General features: G+C 50.8%; 2 protein-coding genes across 12 annotated transcripts in view; one reads left to right on the top strand and one right to left on the bottom strand.

The window, feature by feature from the left end:
* The window catches only part of Dao (D-amino acid oxidase), a 29,089-nt gene extending 17,243 nt beyond the window's left edge, over positions 1-11,846 (bottom strand). For 2 of the 5 annotated variants that reach the window (XM_055606145.1, XM_055606149.1), the window contains exons 1-2: positions 4,234-4,282; positions 3,645-3,759 (exon numbers count right to left, since the gene is read on the bottom strand). The gene's annotated coding sequence lies outside the window, so the exon portion shown is untranslated. Of the gene's footprint in view, positions 1-2,850; positions 2,961-3,644; positions 3,760-4,233; positions 4,283-4,399; positions 4,436-11,825 lie in introns of those variants that run through there. The other 3 variants (XM_055606148.1, XM_055606147.1, XM_055606146.1) reach the window with 3 other exon arrangements.
* Positions 11,847-12,457: 611 nt separating this feature from the next.
* The window catches only part of Ssh1 (slingshot protein phosphatase 1), a 55,659-nt gene continuing 53,751 nt past the window's right edge, over positions 12,458-14,365 (top strand). For 6 of the 7 annotated variants that reach the window (XR_008719995.1, XR_008719997.1, XR_008719996.1 and 3 more), the window contains exon 1: positions 12,458-12,670. Coding sequence is in view for 2 of the 7 variants with exons in the window: in XM_055605921.1 (XP_055461896.1) it covers positions 12,575-12,670 (96 nt within the window). In the remaining 5 variants the exon portion in view is untranslated. The remainder of the gene's footprint in view (positions 12,671-14,365) is intronic. The other variant, XM_055605922.1, reaches the window with a different exon arrangement.

The following is a 14,365-nucleotide window of genomic DNA, read 5'->3' as shown; positions in this document are numbered from 1 at the left end:
TCTGTCTCTTGTCTGCGCACTTGCAGGTTGACAAAGCCCCTGGCTCCCTGTCTCCTGATCACATCCTGTCCCTTCCACCCCGGCCTTTGAACGAGTGTGGCACACATACGAAAACACCAGTGAAGGGACGTCTTAGAAAACTCTCAGGTGCTTGGGTACTCATACAGAACAGCAGTTTACAGGTGAGAGGCTGAGCTGTCCAGACGGCAGCATCAGCTGGAGGTCCTGACAGGAGCCAGAGAGAGAGAGAGAACCTATATCTGCTCTTTCATCCTCGCACTACTGAGAAACCCAGGAAAGGACTTAGGGGAAAAGAGCTGCTTGAACGATAGGGATGGGGTGCCGAGGGTCTAGTTAGGGAAAGACATCTGTAAGCTGAGAACTCAGGAAGCTGAGGCAGGAAGACAATACAAGTTCCAGGTCAGTCTGGGCTGCATAGAAACTCCCTGTCTCAAAGGGGAAAAGGGGGGAATTAAAAAGAAGCAGGAAAGAGGGCAGGGGAACCCACAAGGCAGGCCTGGTGGCACACACTTGTAATCCTAGCACTCAAAAGGCTGAGGCAGGAGAATTGCACGTTCAAGGCTAGTCAGCTACACGGTGACTTCCTGTCTCAAAAGGGAAAAAAGAAAAAAAGGACAAAAAAGAAAGAAAGAAGAAAAGAAAGAAACTTGGGACCAAAGCAGAGCCATTGGAGGACAAGCCCCGAGCAATGTGAAGACTGGCTGTGATGACAGCTTCCGGAAGCAGCTGCAAGGGATGAGTTTCTCCCAGTTTCTCCCATTAAGGAGAAACTAAACATCCCTGTGCAGATTGAGAAACTAAGCAAAGGAGGGGGTGTCATGGCTATGAGGAAAGGATCGTTTTCCAGGGCGGCAGAAAAGAATTGTCTCTGTGAGGGAAGGGCTTGGTCATATGGTGTCCCATTCGTGTGTGTGTGTGTGTGTGTGTGTGTGTGTGTGTGTGTGTGTGTGTGTATGTGTGTGTGTGTGTGTGTGTGTATGTGTGTGTATGTGTGTGTGTGCTCCAGTGTGTGCATGCATGTGTGTCTGTGGGGGTGGAGTATTTCTGTGTCTGTGTTTCTGTGGTATCTGTGTCTGTGTTTCTGTGTGTGTTTCTGTGTCTACGAGGGTGGCCTATCTATGTGTTTTTCTGTGTGTCTGTGGGGGTGAGGTATCTGTGTGTGTGTGTCTTCGGGGATGGGGTATTTGTGTGTGTGTGTGTGTGTGTGTCTGTGGGGGTGGGGTATCTGTGTGTGTGTGTGTGTGTGTGTGAGTGTGTGCATGCATGTGTGTCTGTGGGGGTGGAGTGTTTGTGTCTGCCTGTGTGTGGTATCTGTGTCTGTGTTTCTGAGTGTTTCTGTGTCTATGAGGGTGTCTATGTTTTTCTGTGTGTCTGTGGGGGTGAGGTATCTCTCTGTGTGTGTCTGCGGGGATGGGGTATTTGTGTGTGTGTGTCTGTGGGGGTGGCGTATCTGTGTGTGTGTCTGTGTGTGATGTCTGTTATTGTGTGTGGGTATCTCTGCGTGTATGTACTGTCAACACGTGACCTGTCAAGATCTTCATACAGCCCTGGAGGAGACATATACCCATTTTCAATGGAGGTAACTAAGGCTGGGACCCAAGACAACCTGTTGAAGAAGAGCAGAGGCGGGCCTGACTGTGTTTCCTGTGCAGTCACATGATTTGAAACCTTTGAGGATGAAGCAGGGGAAGAAAAATAGCCTGTGCTTCAGAGGCCTGTGGTTTCAAAGCCTAAAATGCACCATCTGTGGGGACCATGAATGGATGCGTAGGGCCAGGATTGGAGAGGAAAGGTACTGAGTCCCACCTCGGTGGTTTTAGAAGCAGGTGCTATCTATAATTGAGTCACATTTGATGCTGACAAGAGTAGCTGTCATTGTAAGTATGGTATAAAAGCATGTGGTCCTCATTAGAGGCAGGAGCCAGGCTGTGGAAGCTGTGGATCCTGCCTCAGGTAAGATTGTTCATGCATGCAGGAATGAACTTCTGGGCCCCAGAGTGTGCAGCTCTGTTATTAAGTCAACCATTTCCTTGTGGTTGCTGACATTTTTATGTTAGTGGTTAGTGGAGAATCAGCAATTCTCCTGATTTATGGTCAGTTACCATAATCAAGTATGCTTGGAGTATGTATCCTGGAAGATAAACCAGTGGAGTTATTACATTTATCAGAGAGGCAGAGAGAGACAGAGAGACAGAGAGAGACAGGGAGACAGGAAGAGACAGAGATTAAGTTATGGGACAGGAGAGCCTATTTGGACCCTATCATCACTAAGACACAAAACACAATGCAGACCTCACAACCCCTTCACCCTCACGGCCCCTCTCAAGAGGCTGCCTTCACTATCATCCTAAACCAGGGACAGAGCTGAAGGAGAGGAAGTGCCAGTCCTTCCTACACCCCACCCCCCACCCCCGACCACAGTGCCTGTGCGGGACATCAGCTCTCACTCAGTAAGGCCTGAGTGTACCTCATGACAGCAATCAGCTGGCATTGACTTTTCTCTTGGTCTCTCCGCTAATAACCTTTGCCCACTGGAAAGCAATCAGAGGAGGCAGCTTGTGCCTTTGATTGTCACGTACCCTTAGCAGAGAACAAGAAGGACCAGTCAAAGCAAAAAGCCTCGGTGAGGTGCAGAGATGGAAACAAGCCAGCTCCGCCAGGCTGCACCACGCAGCTATAGCTTGTGCACTTTATCTTTAAATTGGGACGACAGTTGTAAGAGACTGAGAATCAAGCCCCCTCACCCAGGGAAATGATAAAGACTGTTTATTAGGTACAGCTCAGCGCCAGGCCTTTTAGATCCGTCTGTCTTCTAGTCCTCAAACTCACCCTGTAACAAAAGTCAAGGTCTCACGTCCAGAGCCTTCAAGATGGCTCGGCTGGCAACAGTGTCTGCTATGAAGCCCGACCTTCTGAGTCCCGCTCCTGAGACCCCCCCCCTGGGGGAAGAAAAGAACTCAGTCCCAAAAGCTGTCCTTGGACCTCTGCATGCAGAATGTGGCTCTGTGTGAGGTCGCCCCTTCCCCAATGCCAAATCCATCAATCAAGAACATAAGAAAAAACTTTATTGTGAGAGTCCATCTTGACTGTCTCTGACATAAACTGATTGGCCCGCTCTTTAATTACCTCCCCCTGAGGGGGAAGGAGCATTACCAGGCCACAGAAGAAGACAATGCAGCCACTCCTGATGAGACCTAATTGACTAGGATCAGAGGGAAGGAAAAGAAGACCTCCCCTATCAGTGGACTTGGGGAGGGGCATGCATGCAGAGGGTGGAGGAAGGGAGGGATTGGGATGGGAGGAGGGAGGGAACCACAGGGGGGGGATACAAAGCGAATAAAGTGTAATTAATAAAGAATTAAAAAAAAAAGAGTCCATCTTCCAGAGGGGGAAACTGAGGCTTGGAACGGTGGGCTTCTTAACCTGCTCTTCCCATCTGATCCCAGGGATGTGGTATCACCTCTCTGGAGGACATTTTCTGAAGTCTGTGTGTGTGTGTGTGTGTGTGACCAGTCTCAGATGCTAACATTGAGCCTGGATTGTTGACATGGAAAAGACATTGTGGGTAGCACACCATGTGTTCCTGTCCCCTGCCCCAGCTCAAGCATATATCTCTCACTTACCAGTTGACCCAGGTGTCCGGAGGAAAAAGGCCTGGGGGTGCAGGTTGCCGATTCCAGCAGGAATGTTGTTGATTCCAGGGCGCGCTGACTTCAGCCCTCTGCCCACCAGCTAGGACTGGAACACAAGGTCAAAGTCAAAGTCTTTGGTAGTGGGGGGGACACAGAGCAAGGGGTGGGGCTGGGCACTGTGCTGCTCCCAGGACCGGACTCAGTCTGGCCAAGGGACCTCATGTCTCCTCCCTCTGGTGAGCTGCCTGGTTCTCTGGCTGATTCCAAGCCCCCGTGGACAGGCCTGGTGGGGGAGGGGTTCATAGGCACAAGGAGACCTATCTCCCTGGCCAGCTGGAGATGAGCCTCTTTCCTCCCTCTCGCTGCCACCCAGCAGAGGGGAGGATCCTTCGTTCCCTGGGCCACCGTGGGCCAAAGGCACAGGACAGGGCCTTCCTGGACACCAGCTAGCTCACTGCTGTTCTGGGACACCAGACAGATGAGGCCAAGAAGGGACGCCTGTCTGGGCTGTGAGGATGCGTGGCTCCCTGTTTCAGTATCCCAGAGACGAAAGCGGCAGGACTCTGGGTCCTTCTCCTACCAAGGCTAGAACTCCAGCCTGGATACGGTGAGACTAAAACATATCTGGCTAAAAAGATAAGGACACTGAGGCCCTGAGAGGGGAGGGGAATGGTGATGGTCTAGCCTCGACCATCAACTTCTACTTCAGCAACATTCTTTGAAAAGGAAGATGGTGAAGGAATCACCCATAGCTTTGGAGAGAGCCCAGGGCTGCATACGCGCTAGGCAGGTACTGTGCCTCTGAGGTATTGCCACAGCCTTTTCTTAAATAACATGCACAAAGGACAAAGTCCACTTTTCACCTAGTGGCCTATCTTATGCTTAGAAAAGTCACATGTCTCTCACACCTTGGAGCCCTTGCAAAGTCCCTTGTGGCTCTGATGCCCTTGGAGATTCCCAAGAGTGAGCTGTGTTGTGTCTGTGCCTTCTTCCTATCCTACAGTGCTCTATGAAGGGATCAGTTCTGAGCGCTTCAGCTGGACCAGCCCTTTATATCACTCTCACATCAGAGCTGGGATCCAATACCCTTGAAAGCCAAGTGCATGCCGCCTGCCAAAGACCCAGCGCTGGCCCCATACTGCATATGCCCGCTGGAAATTATAGCACACCCAGTCAAAAAGCTTGTAGGTGAATGCCCTTAGCCCCAAACTAAAAATAGACAAATTACAGCCTGATCTCCCTCTCCCTGTCTTTGTCTCTCTGTCTCTGTCTATCCCTCCCTCCATTCTTTTGGTGAGAAATTATCTCCCCAGGTAGCCCAGAAAAGACTCAAAATGATAATCCTTGAAATCTGAGGCCCCAGAGCAATGGCAGCCACTTCAGTTTACTTGGCTAGAGTTATGGGAGCAGAAGGTCCTTCCACCCATTTCCTGGTTGGTGAACAACATGACTTCATAGTAGTTTCAAATACAGTCAGGCCAGGGCCGGATCTGAGAGAATTCTCAAGTCAGAAGCCAGGGTAGGAAGGAGGAGATGTGTCCAGAAAGCATGCCCCTAATTGTCTCGTGCAGAGCGTGGTCTTTGCCAGCTGGAACTAGTTGAAGTCTGAGGACTTTGAGGGGTATAATTATGACAGCCTAGCAGGGGAAAAAGCCCAGTTGCTTGGAGGACTGCTTGCCTCCTGCTTGTCCTCCTGCTGTGTTTGCTGTTTGCTGGTGCCCTGGACTTCTGAGTTTCCTGAGGATGGATATTGCTGTTGCCCCCAAAAGAATACTATGACCCTACCCAACAGGAAGAAGTAAAGAGGGTTACATCCCTTTCCCTTACAACCTTTTTCTCCTGTCTGGGGTTGGGGGTTGGAAGGAAGGTATAAACTTTAAGGAACCACCCAAATATAGCAGCGTTTAAAAAACTAGTGCTTACAGTTTGTTTTGTTTTCATTTTGAGGCAGGGTCTCACTAGTTAGTCCAGATGTGCCTGGAATCCTCCATCCTCCTGCCTCAGCCTCCTGAGGGCTGAAACTGCAGGTGTGACCTATCGTGCCTGGCTTCCTTTCTTATTTTCTGATCCTGCACACAGCTGACCTGGATGTCTTTCTGGCACCTTTGCTTAATTGTTCCTCCAGGATCAATCCTAAAAATGCAGGCACTGTGTCAAAGAGTTTGTACATATGAAATATGACCCACTCTGCCCTCCGGGAGGGCTCTGGCTGCTTACACATTTAAAGGGGCACTCATCTCAGACTCAACCTGTTCCCTGTCCCAGCCTGACCATGAGAGCCTCTTTAGATTTTATGCCAGCCTCGCTGGCCCCACTCTTGTCCCAGCTGGCACTTATCTTCATATGCTGGTTGGCCTTTGTGTTTATTTCCTTATCACACGCCTCCACTTTGTCCCTCATTTTTACACTGAGGCATGTCAATTATTTTTCCTGCTGACTTGAGGGCACTCTTTCTATAGATACAGCTGTTACTGCTCTATTGTAAATGTTACTTATCTATCAAAGATTTAAATTCTATTTGCTTTAGTTTGAGACAAAGTATCATTACCCAGCCCAGGCTGGTCTTGAACTCACTCTCTAGCTGAGGCTTAGCCTTGAACTCCTGATCTTCCTACCTCGGCCTTGAAGCAGTAGAATTACAGGCATATATCACCCCTACTACCACACACACACACAGCTATAACTATATGTTTTTATTAAATCTTTAGGTGGCATGGTAGTTTATACCTATAATATAGTACTTGAAAGGCTAAGGCAGAAGGATCGTATACATTTGAGGCTATTCTTGTCCCTATAGCTAGACCTGCTCTCAAAAAAAAATTTTTTTTTTAAATCTGCTCTTTTTTCCATTAGAGTTTCTACCATTAATTGAATCTATTAAAAAATCTCCCTCAATGTCCTTCTACATGCTCTTTTATGGATTGCATAGATCATCTTAAAACATTTTTTTTTTTAAATAGAAGGCTTTGAAGACAGACACGGATGGGCTGTTATTGGAAAATCTCAGTGCAAGATGTGGGAGCTACCCCCCTTCTGAGTTATTGGTCAGAGGAGCTACCATTGCTTTTGGCTGCCTGACCAATCTAGATGGTAAGACCAGTTGCTAAGACGAGGGGAATATTGACGTAAGCCTTTTGGTGGCCCGTAGGGAATGCCGAGTGAGGTGCCAGCGACTCCTGGAAAGATCCTGACCCAGTGCACACAGCGTTGATCCACTGGGGACTCCTAGCACACCAGTGAAGTCTCAAAAATGGATCCGAGGCTCTGTCAGTGATGGCTTCCCCCTTCTCTACAGAACCTTGCCCCCCAACCCCACATCTCCCACATTTCCTTATAGTTGTACCAACCTGATTGATCATTACTGGTGCTTGAGGCTAGCATGGGATGGTCTGATTGGCCTTTCAATCGTTTAAAGGCCTTTATACTAGATAATAAAGTTGGATCTGCACCTTCGAGTCTGGTCTCCAGAGTCTGATGCCTGGGATTCTGCATGGGCTCTGTCATCACTCACCACCCTTCCCCCAGTTCCTGATCCCCACAGAGACACAACACACTTTGAATGCAGGACACAGAACAGTAAGGTTGAAATTTATCTGAAAACTCCCACCCTGGTGGGCAGTTCTCATAGTGCTGAAAGGTACTGTGCAGGTCAGTTGGCCAAGAAAAGATGGCGATGGTCTTGCATCCTACAATACTGACCTGCAAGATATGCTCGCTGTTGCAATAGTGGCACAAAGGTTAGGGGGTTAACCAACTGCTTTTGTGTTGGATTTGAGCCTGTCACAGGGAAGATTTCAAGCCTGATACTATAAACCTGGTTAAAAGCCTGTGGCTCAAGAGCGCACAGGTCACAGGGAGGGGCCTACTACTGTCCTTTTGCTAAATGACAGGCTGTCCAACCCACCTTCCAGATATTTATGCTTACATCCATAGATAGGTGCTGCCTCCAGCCTTGGCCAGGGAAGCCACTTCGTGTGATGACCAACATTCAGTGTAGAGACTCCTGACTCGTCAGCGAGCTGAGAATAAGGGAGTGCTGAGTGCGCAGCCCTGAAGGGGCCTTCCGCATAAACTTCCCTCCCCACCACTACCTCCACCCCCACAGGCTGAGGGTACTTCATGAATGTTGGGCCACCCGCTCACACCTCACCCAAATGTCCATAAAGTCTCAGCACGTCTACACTCACTCAACACTAAACCTACTGTGTATTGTCAATACAGGGTGACATGTTTTGGGGACTGGGATTATGTACATTTTTATGGGCTGTAATTCCTTCCAGGGCTGTATTAACTTGGAATTTTATTTCTGAACTAGCAGTTAAAGGAGAAAACACAAAACGAATCTGCTCCTAAAATGTGAAACTTATCAGTAGAGTTTTTCATACCTCTCCTTCCTAAGCTGCTCTGAAGGAGAGTTGTTTGAGTTCTGAAGCGGAGTCACAGGGCTTCACCTCTTCCTGATACTGTGACCTCTGGTGAGCAGCTTAACAGCTCTGTTTAGTTACTTCCTCATTCATGGGATTCACTCCAGTGTGACAAGAACCAGTATGCCCTGCCAGACCTGGTGATCTTCAGTCCCAAACCTAAGCCTGAGGCAGAGGCAGGCAAATCTCTGTGAGTCCAAGGCTAGCCTGGTCTACATAGTGAGTTTTGGCGCAGGCAGGCAAACCAGCACAGTGAGACCCTGCCTCAAAAGAAAACAAAACACAAAGAAGCCAGAACACACACAGAGCAGGCCCCAAACACTACTGCCACCAGACCCAGCCAGAGGCCAGGAGAAGCTTCCTAGAGGAAGGCAGGGGAAGTTGGGATTTGTGGTGATGGCAGTTACCCGTTGCCAAACTGTATCTCCAAGGTACCAAGCAATGCCAAGGTAAGAACTGACAGTTCAGGAACACTGTGTGCACATGCGTGTGTTTGTGTGTACATGGAGACCTTATGAGACAGGGTCTCTCACTGAGTTCTGCTAGGCTCACGGTTGGCTAACGAGCATGTCCACTCCCCCAGCCCTGACTCTGTGGCTGCAGACACATGTTCCTATACCCTGTTTTCTTGCTAAGGATCCAAACCCAGGCCCTCATGTATGCCCAGCAGGCACGTTACAGATAGCTTTCTCTCTAGCCCCAACACTGCTTTTAGTAGTTATGAAATTGCTGGGCATGGTGGCCCATGCCTACAATCCTGGCACTCTGGCTGAAGAGGGAGAAAGATCATAAGTTCAAGGCTAGGCTGGGTCACTTAGTGAGATCTTATCTCAATTTTTTTTTAAACTGCTGAAGTCAAACAAATTCATTTATACATATATGCACACATACATACACACGAAGAAAATCTAAAGTCTGCAAGGCACCTCTGGAGTTACTCCTTCCAACTGGTGTCTCTCTGGGTTCCTTGGAAGTTGTGTGGACAAAGTCCTGGACAGTGGTGGGGACACAGCTGTCACTTCATCTCCCCACTGTCCTACAGGTCTCCAGAGCCAAGCCACATGCTGAGACCAAGGATGGGTTTAGGAGAAAGTTTTTAGAGTATTCCTCCCTGAAGCCTCTCCCACTCATGGGAGTTTTTCTCACTTTTCCATAATAAATATATTTATTCTTGTTCATTCTTTAAAAAAAAATTCAATCTTTAAAAAATATTTCATTTTATGTGTATGGATCTTTTGCTTGCACATCTGTGCACCGCATGCACATCTTGACCCCAAAGAGGCCAGGATGAGGGCATCAGATCCCCAGAACTGGAGTTACAGATGGTTGTGAGCTGCCATGTAGGTGGTAGGAATAGAACCCAGGTCCACTGCAAGAGCAGCCAGTGTTCTTAACCACTGAGCCATTTTTTCAGGCCCGAGATTCAAACTTCTAAATCGAAAAGGAATCAAATCAATAACGTGACTTGCTGCGCATACAGGAGTCTGGAGTGAAAGAAAAACAAAACCCACAACCTTGGTCTTTCATTTGAATTTTGATGCTCTGTTTCTTGCAGAGTTACATATGAATGCTGCAATCCTAAAATGCAGCATTTTAGGGCTGGAGAGATGACTCGGCCCTTAAAAGTGCTTGCAGCTGGGCCTGTAACCCCAACTCCAGAGGATGTTTTCACCCTCCTTCATGGGCACCTCCATGCACGTGCGCATACACTCTCACGGACAAACATACACACAAATGAAAATAGCAGCAAATCATACTAGTCACTGAATTGAAGAGGATATGTCTAAATATTTGGCACCTCAGCTCAATCTGCCCCCCCTCTGTTCCCCCCTTCCCCGCCCAATCCCAGCCTCCTCCCTGAGGCTTTTTAAGGGTGTTCCTGGCTGAATGCCTGAAGTACAGGGTGATTAATACAGAGGTAATGGCATGCCAGTACAGCCTGACACTGTGTTTGTGTGGGGCACTGTCATCCTAAAAAGGACACTGTCTGGGGGGCAGGGAAGGCTCTGGGGAGGTGATGTCTAACTGTAGGACCACAACTTTTCAGCTGAAGGGGGAAGTGCGAAGTTGTGGGGCTGGTTTTGGGAAGGGTTCTGTGGTAGGATGAGGTAGCAAGGCCCGGGCATTGGGACAAGGATTTTAGCCCTACAGACAGTATGGTGAGTAGGGACCAGTGGCAGCAGGTGTAGGCAGAGGTTAAACCAAGGGTGTCAGAACTGGCCCTGGCCAGGGATTGGGGAGACGTCAGAAAATCCCAGATGCACCTGTCTTCTGTTGCTGTGACCATAAGCACCTCGAGGACGAAAGGGTTTATTCAGCTTACACTTTCATTTCACTGTTCATCACTAAGGCAGTCAGAACAGGAACTCACTAAGGGCAGGAACCTGGAGGCAGGAGCTGACACAGAGGCCATAGAGGGTGCTGCTGACTGGTTGGCTCCTCATGGCTCATTCAGCCTGCTTTCTTAGAGAACCCAGGACCACCAGCCCAGGGCTGGCCCCGCCCACAATGGGCTGGGCCCTCCCCCCCATCAATCACTAATTAAGAAAATGCCCTGCAGGTTTGCCTACAACCCAGGTTTCTCTGTGTAGCCTTGGCTGGCCTGGATTTGCTTCTGCCTCCCTGAGTGTTGGGTTTACAGGTGTGCATTCCAGTGCCCAGCTTCTAGCCCAGAGCTTATGGAGGCATTTTCTCAATTGAGGTTCCCTCCTCTTGGATTAGTTTTGCTTTTGTCAAGTTCACATAAAGCCAGCCAACACATCACCTCTACGCAAGCCTAGGAACTGTCTTCTCTGGGGATCCCCAAAAACCCAAATTTGAGAACATAAAGTCATAGGGAAACCATACCCACCGCAGACACACAGGCTTGGACACTGAAGCCTGAGCCTGACGTGAGACGGCCGAGACGGTGTTATTCTCCGCTCTGTTGGATCACATCCACAACTTTCCCTGCTGTTTGACCCTCCGGAACACCCATAGTCATCTATCAGCCAAAGGATAGCTCCAGACAGAGGCGGGTCCTGTTGAGGGGGTGTTGCCACCCCAAACCTGTCTTACTTAATGCTGAAAAATTGTGGAGCAAGTTCACAGACAAGAAGTATGCCCTGACGTCTGTCTTGGCCTAGTTGGCCTTCTGAAAATAGAGAGGGCACTCTGTGTCGACGGGGCAGGCAGACGCTGAAGCCACCCTCAGATCTTTGTAAACTGGGACTGTTTGCACCTAACCGGTGGCAGTTCCAGATGAGCCACTGGAAACTTCCTTGTTACAGTGTATCCCCGCTGAAAAGCCTGTTTGACCACTGGTTACATGGGGCAGGGGGGTGAAGGAGGCCTGAATTTGATTCCCTTAAAGGTGAAAGGAGAAAAACGGCTCCACGGAGCTGTCCGCTGACCTGTCATGCTTCAGCAAGCCCTGTCACGCACACGCTCATACTCATAGCACCCCCCACCCACACACACTGAAAATAATAAATAAAAATTTAAAAGGAAAGACAGTCCCCTTAGAGGACAGGGACTGTTATTATCCCCCAGGGCCTGAAAGAGGCAGGGAGGAGCCAGAAGGTTTCTGCTCGGACATTGGAGAGGATGGAGGAGGAGTGGGATTGGAGACCTACGGTCACCAAGGCCTGGGCACCACGCACGGGTTCAGGGTCGGGGTGAGACCCGTGTGAAAGACCACTTGCTACCAAGCTGCCCAGTACCACCTTGCTGGGGCCCCTCCACCCTTTACAGACGCCGGGCACCTCACCTTGTACTCCTTCCACCCCAAGGCTCCTCAGGCCTACTGGTGCCCACTCCTCCCTGCCGCCCTCCCTCCCTGGGCAGGCCTCTGGCCAGCCCACAGTTTTCTGTCCAATGGTTATCTCTCTCCCTCTATTGGTTAATCCAGCTCACAAATCCGGCCTCAGGGCGAGCACTGCTCCTTCCGAGAAGCTAGCTACATTTCTAGACACCAGAAGGAATTCGTAGATTAGATCAGCCCTTGGCGGTGCTGGGGCTGGAATCCAGGACCTTGAGCCGGCTGGGCACCCTGCTACTGGGCTACAACCCAACCCCGTGCAAAGTAACTCTACCAGCGGATTTAACAGTTCCGGAGGGCACGCCTAACTCGAGGCCCCGCACTTAGTAGGGGCGGAGTGAGAATAAACGACCACGTTTTGACAAAGTTTGTGCAGCCTTGGCTCTGCACGCCTCCTTCCCGGGCCTCAGTTTCCCTACGCGGCGGGCGTGCCAGGCCGCGGAAGCCGGGCCCAGGCTGGCTGGCTGGCTGGCTGGCTGGCTGCAGCCACCGCGGGGGCGCGCGCGGGTGGACGTGACCGCGCGGCGGGGCCCGCCCCGGGCCGGCCACAGGCGCATGCGCATCACTGCCTGCGCGCTGCGGTCCCGGCGGACGCGGGGGCGGCCGCGGGAGGGAGGAAGGAAGGGAGGGAGCGAGGGGCGGGCCCGGCGCGGCTGCCCGGCCGGCTGCTGGAGGCCCCGGGCCGGGCCCGCGCCGCGATGGCCCTGGTGACCCTGCAGCGCTCTCCCACGCCCAGCGCCGCGTCGTCCTCCGCCAGCAACAGCGAGGTGAGCCCGACCGCGCCCTCCCGCAAGGTGTGAGGCGGAGGCGCGTCCTCCCCTGGGGTGCGGGCGTCCCCGTGACTGAGCATGCGCGGGGTCGCGGGGATGCTGCCGGCGCGCACGGCACCTGGAAAGGCTCTGGCCGTTTGGGGGCTGCGCGGTCACGGGGTGCCCTCGGGGCCTGGGCTCGCCCTCGGGGCAGATGGGGACCGTTGCGCCCCGGGCCCTGGAACGACTTGGCGTCGGCTGCGCTGCCCCAGCCGGTTTCATCCTCTTCCCCTCCTCCCCGTAAGGCTTCCATAAATCCCTGGAGACCCAGCCCGCCCCGCAGGGGACTCCCCGCTTGCTCGCCCAGCCCCGCAGGCCCAGGAAGTTGCCAGCTGGGAATCCGGGCCCTGTCCCCGCGTTGTGTGTCTGCGTGGGGCTCGGCTCAGCATCCGTGTGTGCCCGTGCTGTTGCCTTTTGGTCTCGTCTTGCCAGGACTGGCAGGCACATTTGCCGAGTGGCTGTGAGCTTAAGCCTCCAGGTCTGAGACTCATGAATTTTATCTGCAGGCAGAAGGTTCTGGGTACCGCTTTTTTTGCACACAATTAGGCAGAGCAACCGAGAAGTTAGATTGTAGTAGGAACTCTTCCTCCCACGCAGCTCGGTTCTCCTACATCAGTTTACAAAGTACTTTTTATCCCCTTTATCTCATGTTCTTCGTACAAAAACTACAGCTCAGGGATGAGTGCGGCTACAGGGAGAGATAGTACAGGCCTTTGCAGTCTACATTTCTTTTCCTTCCTTCCTTCCCTCCCTCCCTCCCTCTGTTCCTTCCTTCCCCGCTTTCTTCTTGTCTCACCGTGTAGATATGGCTGGCCTGGTACTATATACTGGCCGCCCTCCCCTGCAGCCCAGGCGCTGGCATTTTAGAAGTGACCACCGCACCTGGCCGGTAGCCTGAATTTCTGAGCAACTTCCATATTGTTTTGGTAATTTAACACCGGATTCCTTCCTGTTCCTTTCTTAGACACATTTTTGGGTTTTTTGTTTTGTTTTGTTTGGATTATTATTTTTTAGCTTTCATTATTTTTATTTTTATTAATTACAGTTTATTCATTTTGTATCCCCCCTGTACCTCCCTCCTTCCCTCCCAATCCCACCCTTCCTCTTCCCCACCCATGCCCCTCCCCAAGTCCACTGATAAGGAGGTCCTCCTCCCCTTCCCTCTGATCCTAGTCTATCAGGTCTCATCAGGCTGCATTGTCTTCTGTGGCCTGGTAAGGCTGCTCCCCACTCAGGGGGAGGTGATCAAAGAGCAAGCCAATCAGTTCCTGTCAGAGACAGTCCCATTTTAGGTTTTTAATCTTCTTTTCGTTGAGATGTAGCTCGCAGCCTGTGAATCTACCTTTGAAGAGTGTGTAAGTCAGTTTTAGCGCGCTGGAGAGACTGCGCCCGTCACCACGAGGTCTAAAAGCTTTGCAGCGCCCCACCGCCCTTAGTCACGCCTGCAGAGGTCTCTGCCTAACCCCCACCGCAGGTGTCTCCTCGTCTCCCCTCTACATTTACCTGTTCTGTACTCCATATAACCAGCGAACAGTATTGCCCTCCTTGTCAGCACGATGGTCTCATCGTGTGTCAGTATTTCATTACATGGAGATAAAAGGTGTTCAGGACATTCATTAGGCATTTTAATCATTTATTATTATTATTATTATTATTATTATTATTATTATTATTATTATT

The sequence above is a fragment of the Psammomys obesus genome, unplaced genomic scaffold (assembly GCF_907164565.1).
Source record: "Psammomys obesus unplaced genomic scaffold, mPsaObe1.curated_primary_1811, whole genome shotgun sequence".
Classification (NCBI taxonomy): Eukaryota; Metazoa; Chordata; class Mammalia; order Rodentia; family Muridae; genus Psammomys; species Psammomys obesus.
Note: the sequence above shows the minus strand (reverse complement) of the source record. Positions and strands in the feature narration are given on the sequence as shown.